Here is a 21,664-nt window from a genome sequence, read left to right as displayed (position 1 = left end):
ACAGAAACAAACGATACGCCTAGAGATAATTTTTAATAAGGAAAACCCCAACTACTTAAAAATATAGCCTATGTATGTCACTGCCAGGACATAGACGAATCCAATTACACCTCAAAATTATGTTAAAATCGCTGAGACGTTTGGACTTCAGGACTTGCTGAACAATGTGGCATATATACATACATGAGTGCAACAAACATTACCTTCCACAGTCGGGTAAAAAATAGCATTATTAATTAATCGACATACATGAACGGTATAGTCAAAGTTTCAACTATATTCTCAGACTTTTTCCAGCCCGAGTGTTATTCTAGAGACAAACCAGAACTGCTATTTATAATCTACCTTACAAAACAATAAATACTACACCTATTCACATCAGGGCGGTCAGCAAAAACATGATACAAAAGTTGAATGCCACAAAACCGGAGGGTTAACAACATAGTGAATCTTTTGAAGTATGAATCACTTTAGATATTATTTCCATATGAATCGTTCTCAGCAGAATGCAAAACGGAATCATGAGTCACGTGTGAGTAAGTTCTCGTGTCACTGCTAAGGATTTGTTTAAACAAAATCACTACCTAAATTTTATTATCAAAATCTCGTGATTCACAAAGAACATAACTTAATTTGGTAGTATTAAAAAATGTTACACCGTTGAGTTTTTGTAATTAATTATATGTTAATTTATCTTGTCAAAGAGACGCTTATTTTTTTGGAGGAATCGCTTGGCCTTATTAATTATTCATCATCAATCCATCAGCCTTTAAAAGTCCACTGCTGGACATAGGCCTCCCCTAAGTGCACCACTCCAACCGGTCTTGGGCCGTCTGAATCCAGCGGTTACCCGCCGTCCGCTTCAGATCGTCAGTCCACCTGGTCGAGGGACGTCCTGTACTCTTTTTGCTCAGACGTCAATTAATTATTCATATTTATCAGAAATGAAGCAACACGAAACACATTATTTGTTATTGGATTTTAAAATCCAATGTCATGAATTTATTAAATTGAAGTAGCTGACGACCATATTTTTTACTTACGCCTCTTTACGTCCATTAATACCAATATGTCCATTTTTTTTTCATTTTTGGCTGGCAGTACCTATTTTGATCTTTGGTAAGCAAAACACTAGATAGGCAGTGGTCACCGACGCCTATTCCTCAATCTCCAAGAAACCAAATCTATTTCCTGCTACCAGTGCGTTTTTCAGGTAGAAAAGGTCATAGTGCTTCCTCATAGGGTCATAGCACCTCTTTAAATTGAACATCAGATGAAAACCTAACTGCATTAAGGCAAAACAGAACGTGCACATAAAAATACAATACAGCACGCGCTGACGGACTTGTAGAGCATTGTACCGCTCGCCCTAATTTATGAGTCGTTTATAATGCTGTGTAACATCTGGATTGAAGCCAATTTGTCACGGTTCACACTGGACACGGTATAAATGTACGCCTTTAAGCGAGTAAAAATCCGCATTAACCGTGAATATAAATTTATTGCAATTAATCTTGTCGTCCATTAATTAATTACACGAGATAATTATATCGCAACAATATTCAGCTACGAGTCAAAAGCTATGCAAACGTAGTACAAATTCAACAAACGTCGCCCGTTCCAATCTCCGCTAATAGATTTCTGTAACCGCGGCCTTAACACAGTCTGATGCAAAAATACAATTTACGACTAGTGACGTAGCTACCATTTATTTTGTACGCATTACGTGTGTGTACGGAAGTACATGAAAATGACTTTTTCATGTCTCCATACATCAAACACTTGTACGGTTTATGTGGGAGAATGTAGCTGTATTTCACTCTGTGCTGTCAATTTGTCATAACGTGCCTCCTGAGGCGGCGGCGGTGAGTAGCCGAAAATACTCCTACATCGCTCATTGTTTGCTTACGTCAACACGCGAGCTTCAAATGGCGCTTAGAAACATACAACCAATGTCTGGATAGAGTCAATCGAAGTCAACGTATATAGAACTTTTTTGTAGTTTCTAATTCGTAACGCGGTGAATACTTCCAGGTATTGTTTAAGCTTCCTTAATAACCTACACCTCAGTACAGGTCACTACTGCGAGCTTAAAAGTACGGTATTAAATACCCAGGAAACTAATTTGCACAAAAATGATGGTCCTAAAAATAAAATGTTAATGAGTATCACTATAAGACGCAACAGTTCAAAAATGCATCAAAGGAGATCTACTTCAAAGCCAGTAACGAGTGAAATGCATGCTCATTCGCTTTTGCGACAACACAATAATTATGATGAAGCGATAACCTCAATCTACAAAAACGATCTCTCGTTGGGGAGACCGAAGTTCAAATCCCAAGCACGCACATCTGACTTTTCAAAGTTATGTTCGTATTAGAAATTGATTATCACTCGCTTAAATTGTGAAGGAAAACATCATGAGGAAAGCTGTACGTCGAGAAAAAGTTTTCAAGAGTGCGTGAAGTCTACCAATTCGCACTTGCCGGCGTTATGGACTCTGACTTAAACGCCTCCCATGCTAATAGGAGACCCGTGCTCAGCAATTGGACAGTAACAGGATGAAGACGATATTAACGAATGACAAACCAAATACGGAAAATTGTGAAAATCTCAGACACGAGGCCCACACAACTGAATAATTTAACGACGGTAGGTATAAAATTGTAATTTCCATTGTGTAAGAATATCTAAATAAATCCGAATGAGCCAAGTGGGTGTCATTAATATCTGTCTCTTGTCTGTCTTAACAGCAAGGTGTTTGACCTGTTGATCTCCATTCCCGCTTTCTCAGAACAATAATATCTATTTATATGTGAACGTGTAACACTTCCGAAATGATGGATAAATGGAGTCGCTGAATTCGAGCAAGGTTTATTTTAATAATACTTTTTCAATTCGATCCGTACACTTGGCGATGGAACAAGACGTGAATCAATTACTCATTTCAAGTGGCAAGATCAAAACAGATAGACACGCGCCTGTTTAGTTCTCGTCTCAATCGCTTTAGTAATAATAATATGGAAAATGTTTTTATCAGAAGACCTAATAATAGCCCTTCGTTGAGCAAGTCTCCTTTTTATATACAGAACTCATGAAAATATTTAATTCGCAATATTTACCTGCCATTTACGTATTAGTACTTTTATCTGTATATAGTTAAAGTTGAGTTTATAACATATTGTAAATATGTAATATATAGCACAGAATGTGTAGTATGGATTAATAATTATTCATATTAGAGTAATATAGAATAACCCATTGCTGCTGCATTGCTGACATCATTTCAGTGTAAGATTATAACATCTTTCCGATGTTTATAAAAAAATATTTAAAGCATATGCAATGAATATAAAAATATGATCGTAAATTCTTGAACATTCAGAAAATCGTTATCTGTTTGCAATTGACGTGAAATAACAATTGCTCTGCTTCCATGCTTCTGATTTTTATTGATAAATTTATTTATCAATAAAAATCAGAAGCATTTTCGTTGGCGGACACGTGTAGGTACGTGACTTTGCATCAAACGAAATACTATTTACAGTTAGAAAACAATGTTTATATTAGGAAACTTTATACAAAGATTATTGTATCCAAAATCCTAAATAGTTTAAACTGTGTATATTCGCGTTAAAGCGTTTACAGTACTTACATTATTTAGGAACGAAAAGTTTTAGTTCTCTGGCTTAACTTATGACATATGGACTGCATAAATCTATAAATTTTTACCGAGCCAACAACCAATAGACGAAGGTAAATACATATATAAGTAAATTATGTGTTACGCATTACATTTATGGGCGCAATTAAGTCCAAACCGTCAACAGAATATAACTTGAGAAACATTTACATTTTTTAAAGAGGACACGTACTTTTTAATGTATAGGTGTGTACACACACCGATTATTCACGAACACTTGCTTGATGATTTTATATGAAACAAAGATTCATACGATGATATATGATATGACATTATATTGTAATAGTTTTCCAAAATCAGGAAATATAACCTAGTATAATGCATAATACAGAATGTCGATAACTGCGATATCTTTCATATTTCGCGAAAGTTTCTAACCTTCAAAGATTTTTCGTTACAAAACAAACCAGGGCCTGTAAATCATCTTGTTGCGGTTTCTTTAGTCCATAATATTCTCGCAGTAATTCGTCTTATCGTTCGTGTATTTGTGCCTGTGTTGTTACAAGGTAGTAAAAACATTCCCAGTAGTTGCCATGTTGAGATTTATTTCATAGTTAAATCTTAGTGCTTTGGTTGAAATATTTACAGAAAATTATTAATAACTCTATCCCAGCGTCCCGAATGAAACCAGAAATTATTGATTTGACAAAACAATCACATTGTGTTAAAATAATCAAAAATAGACAAATCGTTCCCAAGTTACACTATCTCTACCAGACTCAAGGATTATATTATAATACGTATATAAAATATAACGTATCGCAAAAGATTCACATAAACAATCTCAAGCCAAATATAAACTTGACTATTCCAAGATGGTCAGACCACGTAAATAATTCAAACCGTAGGTGTTATATATGTTAAATCATGATGAATCACGACGTATAATGAACAGAAGCTGTGGGTACGTTGTCTTGAAAAAGCGTAATTCGTATTTTCGTGGATTAGTGAATATTAAATCTTGTTTATAGTGGGCGGGATACACCACATAATCGTGTAATAACCGTGGTATAATTTCTTCTCATTACTACTCCTACTTCACTGCACCCATACGACCAAAATAATTGCGCTGACAATACAATTATGTTATATGCGTTCATTGTTGTTAAGGATAGAAGTAGGTAGGTAGTACATATTATTACATATGTGGAATCGAAATTTTATTTCAAGACTCATGGATAGCATGGATGACGATCAATTAAACTGATTAAACGGATCGTACGTACGAATTATTAACCAACAAACAACCTTAATAATAAAAATAAGTATTTGTGAATAAGTACTTTCTGTGTACAAGATTCTCAAACATATCAATTTATACTATTCACTATATCACTGTTATCTTTAAAATGTTCATATATTCGAGAAGAAATAATACACACGCGATAAGACCTTGTAACGGAGACAACAAATAACACTTTGTCATCAATGAAGTTTTAACAAATAGAATTGTTACGAACGTGTCCAATATGTAACATATGAGTTCTGTATTTATTTTAAGGTTGTAGAGAAGAATGTTGGTATATTTAAACGTGTTATCTAATGCCAGTGACCTACCTGAACAGTTTCTGTGTCAACGTCGCCCTCGCCGCCTCCGCCGCGGTCGTTAACGATGTCCTAAAAACAAAACGACATCTTCTAATTATATTTTTATTGCGAAATCGGGCATGGAGTGTGATCTATCTATAAAATTCGATATCCCACTCCCTGACTGGTTTCATTTAATATTAAACAAAAATAATAATAATAATTGTAATAATAGTAATATAAAACATTATTTTTTAGATAATAATTATATAAGATGCATAAACCAAAGTTTATGCAAAAATTTTAAAAATAAAAATCACTGTGATTAAATAAAGTTTACTTCTTTTATGTTATGATTCATTGCCAACGCTCGAGGAAATAATAAATATAAGAGTATGGACCTAAATAACATCCATAGTAAATGTAGTAGAATATCCACGAAGCTACTTTCTGTGATGTCGGTATTCGCATCAGGAAAACATTTAGCCGATATGACCGAATTCCACATTTCAGCAACTGCGAATCAAAATATTGATTCGCGGTTCTCTCATTCTCAACTGCATCGTATAATAGAGATATTTTCACTTCCCACGTTTTACTAGTCTATTCTCTTAGCAAAGCTGTTTGGTTTACAGATAATAAATTTCAATCAAATCAAATCAACAGATATAACTCGTAAAAATAAATTAAAATCTTTTATTAGTTGATAAATTGTATATGTATTGAGTGTACAAGTGATATAAAAAAAACAATAGGAAATATCATCATATAATGTCGTCTAGCTCATATGGACGCCGATTGTTATTTCTTCGAATATAATGTTGAACTTATTTTTACATTAATTGCAATAGAAAATATCAAACTATAACTTATACAAATGTAATTATTGTAATATAAACGGACAGGCAAAAACTGATATCCAAAGCAGTAACCGTTTTTTCGAGCGACATCGCCCATACTGTAATACCACTCGTGCATATTGAACTGTCAACCTAGTTCTCCGAATTACGAATTTAATATAGGTCTTGACAAAAACCTTTGTACTACAAAGTTGTATTCAGTTTAATTTTGATGTTATTGAATTTAAATATTAGACAGTACGGAGATACTAATTCACTAAACTTTGAGTTCCGATAACGTATGGCTTGAGTTACATCTTCTGATTATTGATCTTTATAAAGGTTGTTTAAGTAGGAACCTTAAAATAGTAAGACCCGCTGGGATTAATTGATTTAAAAGTCAACATTAACATCATCTATTTAACCAAAATAATGTATTTGTTGTATTTTTAAAGTGATTTTACAATCAGTTGCATTTTACATTAAAAGGTGTTTAAAATTTTTCTCGTCTATCCCGCTAACCTGCAATAATAAAAATAGGTATTTGTGGCTTTAAGTGACAATGACGACTTTAACTAAACTTATAACTTTTAGAAACATAACTAATTATGAAATTATTAAGATTAAATTGACTATAAGTAACGTGGAACTTGCAAATGGTGCACCTACAGTACCATTTCTTTACTGTGGTCATAAAATGTAAGTTCAATGTGACATCTACACAAAAGAAAGCTTTTATACGAATATTCTCACACTCGTCGAGAAGTAGAATTTTAAGACCGTGTAAACGATCTAATTCGCATCGAATGGCGCCATCTGCATCGATTAAATACAATTAACATCGTTTACACTCTTGATTATGTGAACGGCTCAATGACATCTATGTGATGTGGTTAGACTTTAAGTTTGTGAACATAAGCTCTAGCCACATAATAGAGCTCACTGGCTCACAACTGTGTCATAAAATACGTGACTCATATTTATTTGCCTGTTCATACAATGAACAAAGAATAATCATGTTACACAAAACCTTTTCGTTTAATTTAACGCCGTCAAATGCAAATCCTATATTTGTTCCTATTTAATTACTTAAATATTTCTATGACAATATGGCTATGCTAGTTATGTCTATGACAATATGTCAATAATTATATGAGTACATAAATCTGTCTAACATTGTACATTATGATCAAACAATATGGCAATATTATGTCAACACTTACGTAACGTAATACGTTATTAATAATCTATCCAATCTTTTACCGACCAAAAAATGACATTTGACATTTTTTACTAGAAATGTCAAACTTTGCCTAGTACATGGTTTGACTTTAGTCAAACTTCAAAACAAGATCGAATTACTGCTAACGTGACCATATCTATGATATAACACGATCAACTCACATCCATGTCGACCTGTCCGACGCCGGTGGAGCGCCGCTTGGGCCGACGCCGGCGCTGGATCACGTTGAGGGCGGCCTGCGTGCTCGCCGGCGACGCGCTCGACGACTTACTCTCCGAACTGCTCTCCCGCTCCTTCTCCTCCTCACCTGTCATGTCGTGTGGATTATAATCGTGTTCGTTAGGTACCAGAAACACCATTCAAAGTTGTAAAATGATATTCGATTCTATTAGTAAGATATTGGCAATCGGTAGTGTTCAGTATTTAGAACTGGTCGAAATACTGATTATAAAAATTAAATTCCAAATTCGAAATATTGACGTTCCTGTCATTATTCAGGCAAAATACAGACAGTCACAATTTGGAATTTGTCACAGGACGAGACATGGTATATCTTATTACGGAGGTCCTGAGGACCTATTCGGGAGTCGCGAGTGTGTGTGCATCAAGGACGACCGGTCGCCAAAGGGATCAGAGCACCACTCATCGGTATTTATATATTGTACACTTATTGTCAGTAGCGCACAAGGATTCTAAATTACATTTCGGATTACAACCAGCGACCTGAAATTAGGTAGGTAGTGATTTATATTATATAGTAGTTCGAATGGGTATTGGCAAATATTTTTATATTCTAGTGACTATTATGTGACATTGACAGTAAAAACCTACACAATTATTTAATAACTATTAAACAACCTTTAATGAAAAACATTTAATGACTATTAAACAACCATATTCCTTTAACATAATACTATACAATATACACTTATAGACTTATACAATCTGTTAATAAATAATATAATTACCACGACATAGCATACTTCAAGTCATATACAAATCTCAATACATACCAGAGCGCAAGTCTTCCTTGGTGGGAGTGCCGGCAATGTTGTTGGCGCTGTTGGCGGTGGTGTTGGTTGTGGTGTTGGTCGTGGTGTTGGCGTTGGTGTTGGCGTTGGTGTTGGCGGCGCGGCGCAGCGGCAGCGTCACCGTCGTCTCAGCGGCCGCGCGCGGCGACGACCGTCCCGCATCCTCCAACTCGAACTATATCACACAATCGTAAATCAACTTCAACACCCTCATATACTGCACCGGTGCAATTTAAGAAACGTGTGCTTTTTAATTGTTAATCTCAGATATTGTTTTTACGAGCACTTTCCTTACTTACTCAATCTATTACGAGTTAACTTGAATTGAATAACTAGACTTTTTAGATTAATACTACTAAATATTTGTAAATTAGTTACCGTTAATAAATCAATTGTCCTAATTGAAGTAAGCTAAAACAGATTAAAAAGACTTTTTTAATAACATCTGAAGCATTGTGCATTGTGCAATCTTACGTGCCATATGAACTTAATAAATTTATTTCTTCAGTTAAACAGCACGTCGTAAAAATGAATAACATAAATTAATGAGATTGCAACTATTTAATTAAATTGAAATGGAATGTTTTATTATAAAATGTGTCTAAAACAGTGTAAGTTATGGAAAAACCTTAATATACTCCATAATTAAAAAAATATTTTTAATACATAAAACTGTACACACATATAGTCAATTATATTCTATAAACGGAACAACACATAAATTGTGAATGAATGTTCTGTTTCGGTGATGTTATAGCCTAGCAGTGACCCAAAGAAATATTTATTTTGAATATGGGTCATGACTGCTTTGCGTCTATCGGGGTATTTAGAACAACGGTTACGACCATTCTCTTCGATTTGCTGCTACTCTCCACTAGAATTTATATTGAGGCAATGATATAAATTAAAGTGAAAATATGTTTACGTAAATTACTCACAAAAATACATCTATCGTTGTGTAAGCGTATATTTGATAAAATCAGTGTTTTTATGTGATCACAAATCGTATGATACTAATTGATTTTTATAAATAATCACTGAAAAATCGTAAGTAGAGTAAGATGCGTGTCAGTACAACATTGATAGGACACAACATGAACATGACACAACATATAAAGCGAACAATCATGCACAAAAGGTGAAAAATCAAAATGAACACATAATGTATTACTATTGTGGACGAACACATACATGCAATTAGTACAATATTTATTTTGTTGACTGTGATTTCAATTGCTGCTTAATATTAAGTACCAATGATACGAGTATATTTTACTTGGGCCGCAGATTGAACTTCGCATCGGCCCGTTCGAAACCATTTATTAATTCATTCATGATTTATTAATTTTAGGCTACTCGACTAGAGGCTGAGATAAAACCCTAGTTCTCTAATTTACCAAATCCATGCCAATCAAGTTTACCTCCCAACTAATAATAAGTAAATGTTTTATTTATTAATTATTTTAATAGCTATTATCACAGATATGTATCGAAATTTCTGTGACTGCAATATAGCCTGCGTTCCTACTACAAAAAAGAATTTCTGCTGCAATTTTAAAATTTTAATAAAATCAAACTATAGTCCGATAAGATTCATGATGAACATCATGTGAGAATGAAAGCGCTAAATATTGTGAGACGACGGTTTATCATTTTTATTTACAGATGAATTATTACTTCCGTCTAGATGTTTAAAAAACGCATATTTATACAAATCAGCCACATACGTTTAAAATCACTTCGAATGTAAGCATCTTGTTCGACGTAGTTCAAGCCTACACGCAAAATATGCTTTGCAAAACAAATACTCGTCTTTTTATTATTTAGAAAGGTGCGCCATTTATCGGACAAAGTCAAGTCTACATAAGAAAAGTTTCCACTGATTGGGACGAGAAAATCATATTCTGGTACATTACTATGAGCTATGACGCAATGTCAACAATCACAGACTATAATATATATTTTTTCGCGACATTTATCTTTAGTAAAGCAAGGTCAATATACTCTTAATTTTATGTTAAAAATATATTTTGATAGGTAGGTACAGCTGCATCATTTATTTTAATGAAAATTTCAACATATTACTTTCGTGTCATTAAAAACGCTAAGTTACATTTTATTGTTCGTCAAATCGTTAGTTTTCCGTATTACAGCATTTTATTTATGGAAAAGCCAGATAATAGAATTATAAAAAGTTTGCACAACGAATATACACCACAAACATGTAGATAGATACTGCAAATGCAGAATGAAATATCATAAATTAAATGCTGTATAATCGTATCTATTGTGGTCTCATGTTAATAGCCTACCCGCAATGTGTCAAAAATTGATTGAATTTTCGAACAAGACATTGGAGTTGACATGCCGAATGCGAAATTTAACAACATCGTAATAAATATCATCGTCCATAAATACATATTATTGTGCATTATGCAATAAGTTCAAATAATTGTAACGTTTCAACTCAAACATAATTAGAAATACAACAATAACTGTTAACTAAAATTGATATAAAAATCATAAAACTACCAAGGTAATTAATCAACGCTTTTACAATTCAATAACAAGAACAATAGAGTTTTTTCAGTAAAGTCGAAACGTTACAACATTAGAACATGAACGAACAAGAACACCGAATGCCCGCACGTAAAACATAAATTTTGAAAGACATCACACCATGCCGAGTTGCCGAAAATTTAAATTTCCACGGACAGACTACTAATGGCTATCATATGATTTTAATACGAAATAACAACGAATATAATCAACACTATTAAACATTGTAGTACAGAGTGTATAAGAAAGATACGCATGGTTGTCCTTAAAAATAGAAAGATAATCCCTGATTTTCTTGATACTATCTTATATTTAAGAATTATAAAAGTTTTCAGGAGGATTTTATTTTTACAATGAGTAAATAGTATAATTATTAATGACAGAAATAATACGAGTGAGGCTACACCAGTGTTAACACGAACTGTCATCAACCCTCCGCAATCTAAGAAATGAGACGCTGATACTACAGAATCATGTTTCATGGAGATTCATACATCAACATTATAAATTCAGATATAGTGAAAAGTAAGCTAATATAGAACTGTGAAACCCCTGGCAGGCATCATAGCAATACAGTAACATGTTAATTTTTCAGTTAGGGAGTCAATAAAAACTACAACTTTATCAAAGGCAAGAGCCAAAGTTCATATAATAAATAAACATGAATCAAAGGGACTTTTATAAGAAACCGAATAAGATGTATTCTAATGGTAATTACTACCTGACATCGTCCTATACTGTCGTATCGTTTCTTACATACAATCAGTTAACCAACTAGATCAATTAAGTATGTGTTCATTTATTCGCATTGACCGACTAGATCAATTAAGTTGGTTCGTTCGTCGTATTAACCGACTGGATCGATTAATTATGTGTTCGTTCGTTCGTATTGAAATCACCGATAGCCCGTGTGTCGTCGATCCGGGGGTATGGACCTTGTTGGCGGGGTCGAGCCGCAGCCGCCACGAGGGCCGGCGCTCGGTGTTGGCGGCGATGGTCGCGGTGGCGGTGGCGGTCGCGCACGCCAGCGCCAGCGTCACCGCCACGTCGCCGCTCGCTACCGTTACGCGAGCCTACGCAACGTTACCGTCACACTTCCATCTTGACGCACGTTATCCAGTATACGTTATACGAGTGGCAGACGAGCATGCAGCCCGAAAGATGGTAAGTGGCTACTGCCGCCCATGAACATATGTAATCAACCTCAGATAGGATTAGATATTCCTGAGGTCGGTCACAGATGCGCTGCTACCTCTGAGAACTTAGCTGGAACGCCTCGAAAATGTATGTCTCCCTTACCACACCCTTCAAACCAGAACACAGCAGCTCTAAACGCTGCTGTTATGAGGCAGAAATAGGTGCGACGGTGGTGCCACCGGCGTCGAACCACAAAGGGTTCTACCACCTTCAAAATTTACAATCAATCCAATGTTTCGCCTACTAAAGATCGATATTTTATTTAACTTTCTTGTTCCTTGTTCTTAAAGTGAGTGTCACAAAGGGTAAACCTACCAACCAAAGGGTATGCCTAATGGCATTCTCTGCCAGTCAACCCTGGGTGATGGCAATAATGTGGTAGGTTTATAAAAAGAAAAACAGTAACCTTCTACATACTAATTGTCAAATTTCGATCCTTATTAGACCAGAATTGGAGAAATTGAATCTTAATTAAGGGCATAAATCTTCTGTACCTCCCAAATAATGTTTCGTGACGAATAATTTTTTATAACTCTTAGGGCACTCTTTATAATGTCCGAATAAAATTTTAAATAACATTTATGACTTTTTGTATAATATATGAATAAATTGTATGAAAATTTGTCAAACAAATAATCTGTACAATAACTTTATCCAGACATTGTAGAAAAGGCCCTTAGTAAAATCCAGAAGAAAACATTTACACATAAATCTTATCTACTTTTATCTACTTTTAAATGTATATGTTTTTTCTAGACATTTTTGAATTCTAACGGAGAAGAATACTAAATATTCATTCGTTCAGACATAACTTATTCCTTTATAATGGGAATAAATTAAACAATTTATTGACCAGTTAATCTCAGTACTAGCAATAAATGTTTTGCAGAGCTTAGCTCTTTCAGTTTACCAATTAAAAATAAATAGTAGTCACATTGTTTTGCAAGCTTTATAAAAGTAGTCACAAATTAGCTCCCACTCCGATGTTAGGCACTGGCATCGTTTAGAGAAAACGAAGCGATTCACATTATAGTAAAGCTAAATTTACATCACACTTAATTGACGATTTACAAAATTAACGAAAGCTCAATTAACTATCGTGTAAAAAGATAAGTATTTTCATTGATTCGCACAAATATAATAAATTCTCGTCTAATTTCAATATATTCACACAGAGAAATGATTTGATTTTGTAGCGTCATATATTTTCATAATGATTTCGATTTAAATTAAACAATTTGTACATGGTTTTCTACTTGAACTAAATGCTCAAAATGACGCTGCACGTAATAATACAAATGAAGTTAAGATCACATGCATATTGGCCGAATATATCAGATAATCCAACTATTCCAGAACGTCACTGGTTAAAAAACCGAATTTCTCAATAACGAATTAAAATCGCTTTTCGGACATTTAATAATGAATTCATAAGCATGACGTTATAGAATAGCTATCATAAGGGTCTCGACAGTTGCGATTTATTACCACAGCTTCCAATATTGTACGTCGGTACATCACACCACCCGTATCGTAACGATGCGTGTATGCGCGTACGTATGTATGACCGTTTTACATTGAACTGGAGACTAATTTGCAAATCGCGACTGTGAACCTTAATTACAAAGACAATGTACATGTGTAACATATATACAAATGATTCAATTACTATTATCCTACATTCAAGACAGCCCTACATGAGAAAAAAAAAACTAAATATTTTACATATCGGAATCAATTTACGTCTCTTTATGCTCTTAAATCGGGTGGTAATTTACAAAGATCCCTTGTATTCTATAAACTTAACCAGTACACAGTTTTAATTTTCCATAAACTCAACAAACAATACGCATACATACCGAGTTGTTGTCTATGGCTGTGTGTGCTGGGGCCTCGTCGGCCTTCTTGGGGCTTGTGGGCGTTGTTTCCGCGGTGCCGTTGCCCGCCTTCTTCTTGACGAGCTGCTCGGCGGACTTGATCTCGTCGAGCGTGACGCCCTGCGTGGACCGCCGCGTCTCGCGGACCCGCTTCGCGTGAGCCTTCCGCTGCGTTTCGCTCTCCTCGTCGCGGACAGGCGGCACGAACGACCTACACGTAACACATTGATTAGGAACACATGTGATACGGTACGTCAAACTTTACGACCGCTCTGATTTGAGGTTGGATGATTTGAGAGTAACGAAAATCTTTGTATTCGTTATAACAAGTGAATAACAAGAATGTGAAGAGAAGTCATAAAGTTTGACGATAGTTACATTTAACATCGATAAACAAGCTCAAATAAAATAAAAGATGATTCAAATATGCTGTAATTGTTATGATACACTGAAACACAGACATACTAACATTCATGCTTATAAATATATTGTAGTATTGCCTTTTAATTGAAATATTAATGAACGAAATAAATTTTCACGAGTCATCATGCACGAGAGTAACGTTATACAATAAAAAATAGCAAAACGTATAATCTGCAAATAAAATGTCCGAGCAAAACAACAGACGAAGCTCTACAGAAAATCCACACAATAATAAAATAGTTTTACATGAACAGGAGGATATGCTTCAGAAATAGAATTTTATGTTTCTAATACATTTGAGTTCCTTTATTATCTTCAGACATTGAACGTGTCGTGTCAGACAAAATCGTATATTTTAATACAATATTTTTATAAGCACAGCCCTTGTCTGCGCGGTCGTGTGGCAGAAGGCATTATCGTAATTACGTTCATACAAATTCTATATAACGTTATGATATTGTTTTGTCACGAACTTTGATACTGACACATTATTTGGCACTTACTGAGTCTGAAGATATAATTAATGCGCCGTACATATGTTTCTTAATCAAATAGCGAGTACATATTCCTCATGATCAAGTAAACTTTAATCAAACTACAATAGCCTTAGTACTTGAAGAAATTCTTGAATATGTTCCCAGGCGACAGTTTGGTGGGCGTGGCCGCGCTCGGCGTTGAATTGCTACTGTTCGACTCTACGCTCTCCGCAGAGCTACAGCACACACATACAACTAGTTTAGATACTTATACTAACAAATATCATTATATTATATACTTGTAATATAAAAATAGAATAAAAATATCAAAATATCACGCTTTGGCGTCATACACTGTATCTACATGATAGTACGATACGGTCTTTTAGAATTCACATTAAATAAACTTTAATAACATTATAATATATAGATAATACAGTATAATAATTATAGTCAATACCACTATCACTATAAACCAATTTATCACACCTTACAGTTTAAAAATCCACAGCATAAAGTTATTGTCACTGAAAACTTGTTAAAAATACGCGTCCAGCTATTATCATAACATTAGAAGAAGTTATACATACTAATTAGAAGTTAATGGAATGATACTTTATAATTCGTAATAACTTTATGCCAGAGTTCGTCCTACAGCACCATCACTCCAAACAACTACTTAATAACTCTCTTTATCTATATGGCATATTAACCACCAACTTACAAGTAATATTAACAAAGTAGCTAAGTAACGTAATATATATATATAACTATATATTAATAGTGTTTTACAGGTATGGCTTTTTGCCTTTCAGCCTAACTTTATTGTACTTTCATCATTAACGTAATAATACCGTAATATAGTAACGTAACAGACTACGTACCTCCTGACTGTGGTCTGTGTCGTGGTGTTTGTGGGCGAGGCGGCGGTGCTGGTGGTGGTCGGCGCTGACCACGTGTTCGCATCCCTCTCCCGTCTCTCCGTTGGGTTTATTCTACGCACAAATAACAGTACAGACTTGTCTTATATAAAAATGCTTACAATACATGTGGATGAAGTGAAACTTCTTATTACCTATACGGATAAATAAGATTGGATTGTTTGCATGGAAACTCTAATACGTATTATAAGTTCCTTATACATATCTAAAGTAATCTTGGGAACGGGCTGGGCGTATAGATATCGAATTATTGATATAAACTATTTATCTGAGAAATATCTAAAATATATGATAATTATTAAAAGAAACTGTACTTCTTTAGAAATAAGAGGTATATTATTATAGTTATAGGTAATACGGATTTCTATCTTTAGATCTACCCTAAGCTTTATAAGCAGTGTATAAGAAATTTCACTTAAAACAACATATAGGTGAATAACCATTGAATGTCTGTGACCATTTAGCGTTTGACAGTTCTTTTTATATATTCAAACTTCATATTGTAAAACTAAAGGATATCAATTACTAAAAGTAGCTCACAACATTTAAAATAATATAAACTCACACCTGTACATGTATAACCATAGACAAAGTAACGAAATAGACTTATGATGAAAATCAATATCATTAAGGAAATAAATGTTATGGAAATAGGGGTTTACCTTTATGGTTTACCTTTATGTTATTGATAGATCTCATTATATGGTGGACTTCGTATTCTATTCATATTCTACGTACACAGGCCATTAAAAGTGCCTGTTAGAAGTCTATTTTGTTACTTCGTCAATGTGTATATAAGCATACGTAGCAGACGAATTAGACGAACATTAGATATGTTTGTGTTATGTATAGTGAACATTAAATATCAATATGCGACTTTCGGCTTCGGCCAGCCATGGTAATGGACAATGAAAACATTTAACATTTACTACACAAAAAATAACACCGACCCGTCTGTCCATAACGCATGACAGATAAATTATTATATTGTATAATATAAAGTAAAGATGAAACGGTAAAGGTCAGTTATTTTCTTAAAATAATATACTGAATTTGTAGCCCGTAGTTACTTATCAACATTTCACGTACGCAGCATAACAAATCCATTATCAACTTTTCACTTTAAATTATTACTTAATTGTGACACAGTTATCACCAATTATTAACGTTTCATACTTAAGTTATAATAATATAGTAGCTGTGTTAATAAACTGGATACTTCTATTTCAGATCAACAACCACTTTCTGGATTGGACCTGTAATCTGTATGACATATAGGACAGACGGGCCAACACGTAATGCAGCGAAGCTAAGCGTGCGATGACAATGCGACATGTAGGCCGAAACCGAAGGTCGCACAGATTTGATCCAGCGGAGCACCTGGTCTGAACGTCCTCATTAGTACTCTCTGTTGAATTGTTAGTAGCCTCCTGATTCTTTTTCCTGTTCTCGATCGCGGCCAGCGTGGTCTGCGGCAGCGGCGGTATAGAGGGGCACGACGAGGCCTTTATACGCGCCGTCACGTCACGATATCGCTGATAGAAACTGTTCACACAGACACACAAGCATGCTACAGAACTTATGTACACAGTGACATATACCGAAGACGGTTTAACGGAACGATGTGACCTCGCCAAATAAGTACACAAGGCAACGTACGGATGACACGACTCCGGGCTGTGATGAGACGATGATATTGTTGATGCAAATGTATCACTTGATCGCCTTGCCTAGGCAGAGTGTATAGAAACCAAAAACACAAACTAAGAAAATTACAGCAAAGCGGCAACTCAATCGTGTGCGTGCGTATATAATATAATACAGCTAACTACCCAGACTGTCTAATCTGTCATTTTATATTCATTTTGTAACATCTTCATTCATCATCTCATCCCATTGTACAGTCATCAGGCAACACCCTACACCAAAAATAAACTTGACAGTACAACCTTTGTGGTTATTGCTATGGTCACTACGACGTATCACATATATTAAAAATATATTAATTATTAACTAACTCATTAACACTCATCTCGTTTGGAGCCCTTCGAATTTTATCGAATCGGTTAATTAAAAAGCTCACAAGGTTGCCTTGCTTCCTATTTCTGAAATCAACACGTCATCTGTTTATAATTCGTAATGGTTTAAATTATGTTCCAAGTTAGCACATTGTTACTCGTTAAGAAGTCTTGATCGGCTTCAATGGCATGTTTTCAAAATGTAGCATTAATTTTAAGATATTAATTTTACTGCATTTAACTTTGAATAATGCTAGCATAATATTTTGTTCTTTTAGCACAAAGAGCACCATAGACATTTAAGGAAAACAATATAAGCAAAACTTTATAACGAAATCAGACACCGAATAACTATCCTTCACTTAAAGTCCCAATATTTTGTACTATTATGCCAGCACTAAACACAATAAATAGCATTCAATGATTTTACGAAGTTGATGTTTTAGTAAATTTCGTAGAAGTCACATGCCCATTATAATCACTGACTTTACAATACTTCTCATAGGAATGTAAAGAGGGGGATAGACATAATGTTCGTGCCATTATAACTCACGTCTTGTCGTTCTCGAAGCTGTGGGTCCTTCTGAGTATTGTGTCATTGTCAACGTTATTGTTAGCCGGTTTGTTTTCACCTGGAAAACGAAAAACATATAAATATTACAACAGGTTCTTTTGCCACTTTTCCAATGTAATATGACACTCCAATTAATATTGTTTTGAAAATTACGTCATAGATTCGAGTAAAAAGTTGTGCCAAATAGTTAAGCTAGAAAAGTTTTTGTAATCTACAACAAAATTGTCACAATACAACTGAATAATAAGAGGTTTTCCACATCCATAGCACCTCACTAGAATTCCCTGTATCAAGAGTGTCACTCCTCAGTGCGAGCTTTATTTGTACACTTTATGAAGCTAGATTGTAACACTATGACCTTATGCTTATGCTCATGCATGTTATCATGCAGGCAATGCTCCTGTAAAGCAAATAATTATTACAAACGAAGTGCAGTATTTACTTTTACAAATTCATGCTGGCTTTTGTTTTTTTCCGAAGTCATATGTGTGCACATCGCATGCTTTAACGATGAAGGATAACATCGTGAAGAAAAAGCTGTGGTTTGGACATTTGACCAGGGTGGTCTATGCCTTTATTCTCATATCTTTTTTATATTACAGATGAATGGATATCCAACCAAGACTACCCTTAAATACTAAGTAAGAACACATCATATGAACCACACTTTCAAACCTGAACAGCAGCGCTTAACACTACTATTTAAAAGCAGAAATAGGTGAGGCGATGTATCTGGAACGTCGAAGTTATACCGCCTAATGCCTAACTGTGTGAATAGTGTTGCAACTCACGAGGTGGTTCCGGTTGTCTATTCCTGAATGAAGCGGATCTGTGCCACGACGGCGCCTCATTGGCCACGTTTTCTGCGGGATCGGTGCTCCCATTTGTTTTTTATAACACAGAAAAATGGACATCCATAATCAACCCTAGACAGAACAAGTATTTCTTCAGGTCGACCTAGATAGATAACTACCTTTAAGGGCTGAGTTGGAACACCTTATATGAGTGTACCTTACCACACCTTCAAACCTAAACAGCAGCAGTTAGCACTGCTGTTTTAAGGCAGAAGGTGTAGTTCTACCACGTAATGCGTAGCCGGGTGTATAGTGTAGCAACTCACGAGGTGGTTCCGGTTGTCTATTCCGGAATGAGGCGGATCTGCGCCACGACGGCGCCTCGTCGTTGGCCACGTTCTCCGCAGGCTCGGTGCTCTCCGGCGACGGCGCTCTGCCCTTGGGCGGTTTGCCCTCCGTTATGAACTCAGTCGCCGGCGGCGGCTTGTCTGTGTGATCGCGGTCATGTCAAACAATGGTATGCGAGGCGTGCACCACATTGGCACAGATACGCTAACTTTGACTAACTTCGTGCAGACATATTAATATTTTATACTATTGTAACAATAGTAAAGAAACTGTAGTTTTTATTATGAATGGTTCACGGCACATTGGCCATTTGAAAGAGCCTTTCCACCAGAGACGTGCGAGGTGCCTAAGCAACGGATGTGTTTCAAAACCACCAATTCAAATTGTTAAATTTGACAAACATTTTTAGCGTAATTGTCTTGCACATTTCTGAAAGGAACCCTAATCGTTGCTTTTACGAAATATTAATAATTTAAGTTAAAAAAAGTACACCTTCCAGAGCATATTTATATATCTTACATATGACGTATATCTTACATTTTGACTACAGCTTTGGCTTCTTCGCAATTTCAGATACTGTCTTCAAAAATTTACTCGATTTTACATTTCTATTTATAGCGTATCTGCACTTCTGTGCGTGGTTACAATGGTAATCGAAACGTGAGCGTATAGGCATTGTTATAGACAATATACGACACAGCCACACGGACCATTGCTGTATATGTAACATACTGACCATTCACAACGTTGTCCGTCTGTCCGGTGATCTGCAGTTCAATACGCTTGACGTCGTGGCGCGGCGGGCTGCGCTTGGCTTTGTTGTTGTTATTGTTGTTGTTGTTGACGCGGCGAGGCGCCTTCAGCGACGCCTCGGCCAACCAGCTCGATATGGTCGGATCCACTAAGTCCATGCATGTCTGGCCCTGAAATATTGATGGCATTATAACTGTTATAGCTTTAGTATCGTTTGGCAATAGAGGTAGCGTTGAACCAGACACTTCAATATAGTCAACCTATTTCGTTGCGTTTCCTGTTTTGATTGCTTCAAATATCAAAACTTTTTAAGGCGTCAAGGTTCATCTATGTGGGTCTTGCTAATATTAAAACATTCCGAAGAAATAAAATATAATACTGTCTTGCCAGACTACAGATGTGACCAAATTAAGTGGACAAAATTTCTACGATACTTGGTAACGGGTGTTAGACTCGGTGTTAACAAAGCAAGATTCTAATGAGTACTTAGGTATGTAACCTAGAAACATCGCCGGCTCAGCGTAAAGGATATGTCTTTAAAGTGAGTAGAATTCACTGTACAGGACACATGATTTAACATTTTGATAAGGGGAGTCACATTTTCGTAACATTTCGCCTTAATACACAAAAGCGATAATAGTAACTTAGTAAAGTAACTTGTTCCATATGGATTCAATAACACATACATATGCGCGTGAGTGACCACTTAAAATCAGAAACATCAGTTCTACAAAAATATGCTATAACCTATCATAACTTGCATCCCATTGGATAAGCCTCACTGAGGCATTGTAAATCACTTTAAATGAAGCGAAAATATCGGTATCTGTAGATATGATACTTCAAATTATGAGTCAGATAAAGAATAGCAGAAATCTACTATAACTGGCTTGGAAATATTCGGTTGATATTCGCCTCAAATGTAACATAGCTGGCATCTACACCCTTCCACCGAATCGGCAGTACTACTCTTCGCTAGAAAGAGGTACAGCAGTAGTAACGGTGTGATAAGGGAGAAATACTTTTCCGAGGCATGTCAGCTTAGACCTCAGGGGTAGCGGTGCATCTGTGGCCAACCTCGGATATGATGAGTTTACTTATCTGGGGTTGATTACAGATGTCTATGGGCGACAGCCACTTACCATCAGGTGGACGGCTTGCTCGTCTGCTACTCCTATATTATAAAAAATAATAATTGACCACATGCAAGTCGAAGTCGCACACGGAGGGTTCCATACCACAGATTTTTTATTTATATATATATTTTTAGCATTTCTTATTATAGCCTACAATTAATTAAATATATTATGAAAGTTTTAACCGTCTGTCTTTTGCGGTTCAATGAATGAAGCGAAAAACGA

General features: G+C 35.4%; 1 protein-coding gene across 10 annotated transcripts in view; it reads right to left on the bottom strand.

Annotated features, from left to right (window-relative positions):
- Window positions 1–21,664, bottom strand: part of Mbs (Myosin binding subunit) — a 58,627-nt gene that overhangs the window by 11,730 nt on the left and 25,233 nt on the right. For 4 of the 10 annotated variants that reach the window (XM_073074719.1, XM_073074720.1, XM_073074722.1 and 1 more), the window contains exons 6-16: window positions 20,287–20,473; window positions 19,529–19,690; window positions 18,388–18,466; window positions 17,197–17,361; window positions 15,760–15,870; window positions 15,013–15,111; window positions 13,959–14,187; window positions 11,838–11,975; window positions 8,326–8,518; window positions 7,474–7,619; window positions 5,261–5,320 (exon numbers count right to left, since the gene is read on the bottom strand). In XM_073074719.1, coding sequence (XP_072930820.1) covers window positions 5,261–5,320; window positions 7,474–7,619; window positions 8,326–8,518; window positions 11,838–11,975; window positions 13,959–14,187; window positions 15,013–15,111; window positions 15,760–15,870; window positions 17,197–17,361; window positions 18,388–18,466; window positions 19,529–19,690; window positions 20,287–20,473 — 1,569 coding nt within the window. The remainder of the gene's footprint in view (window positions 1–5,260; window positions 5,321–7,473; window positions 7,620–8,325; window positions 8,519–11,837; window positions 11,976–13,958; window positions 14,188–15,012; window positions 15,112–15,759; window positions 15,871–17,196; window positions 17,362–18,387; window positions 18,467–19,528; window positions 19,691–20,286; window positions 20,474–21,664) is intronic. The other 6 variants (XM_073074725.1, XM_073074724.1, XM_073074727.1 and 3 more) reach the window with 6 other exon arrangements.

Source organism: Epargyreus clarus, unplaced genomic scaffold (assembly GCF_041222505.1).
Source record: "Epargyreus clarus isolate Ecla_fem2 unplaced genomic scaffold, WU_Ecla_fem_2.2 ptg000007l, whole genome shotgun sequence".
Lineage (NCBI taxonomy): Eukaryota > Metazoa > Arthropoda > Insecta > Lepidoptera > Hesperiidae > Epargyreus > Epargyreus clarus.
This window is presented reverse-complemented; position numbering and strand designations above follow the sequence as displayed.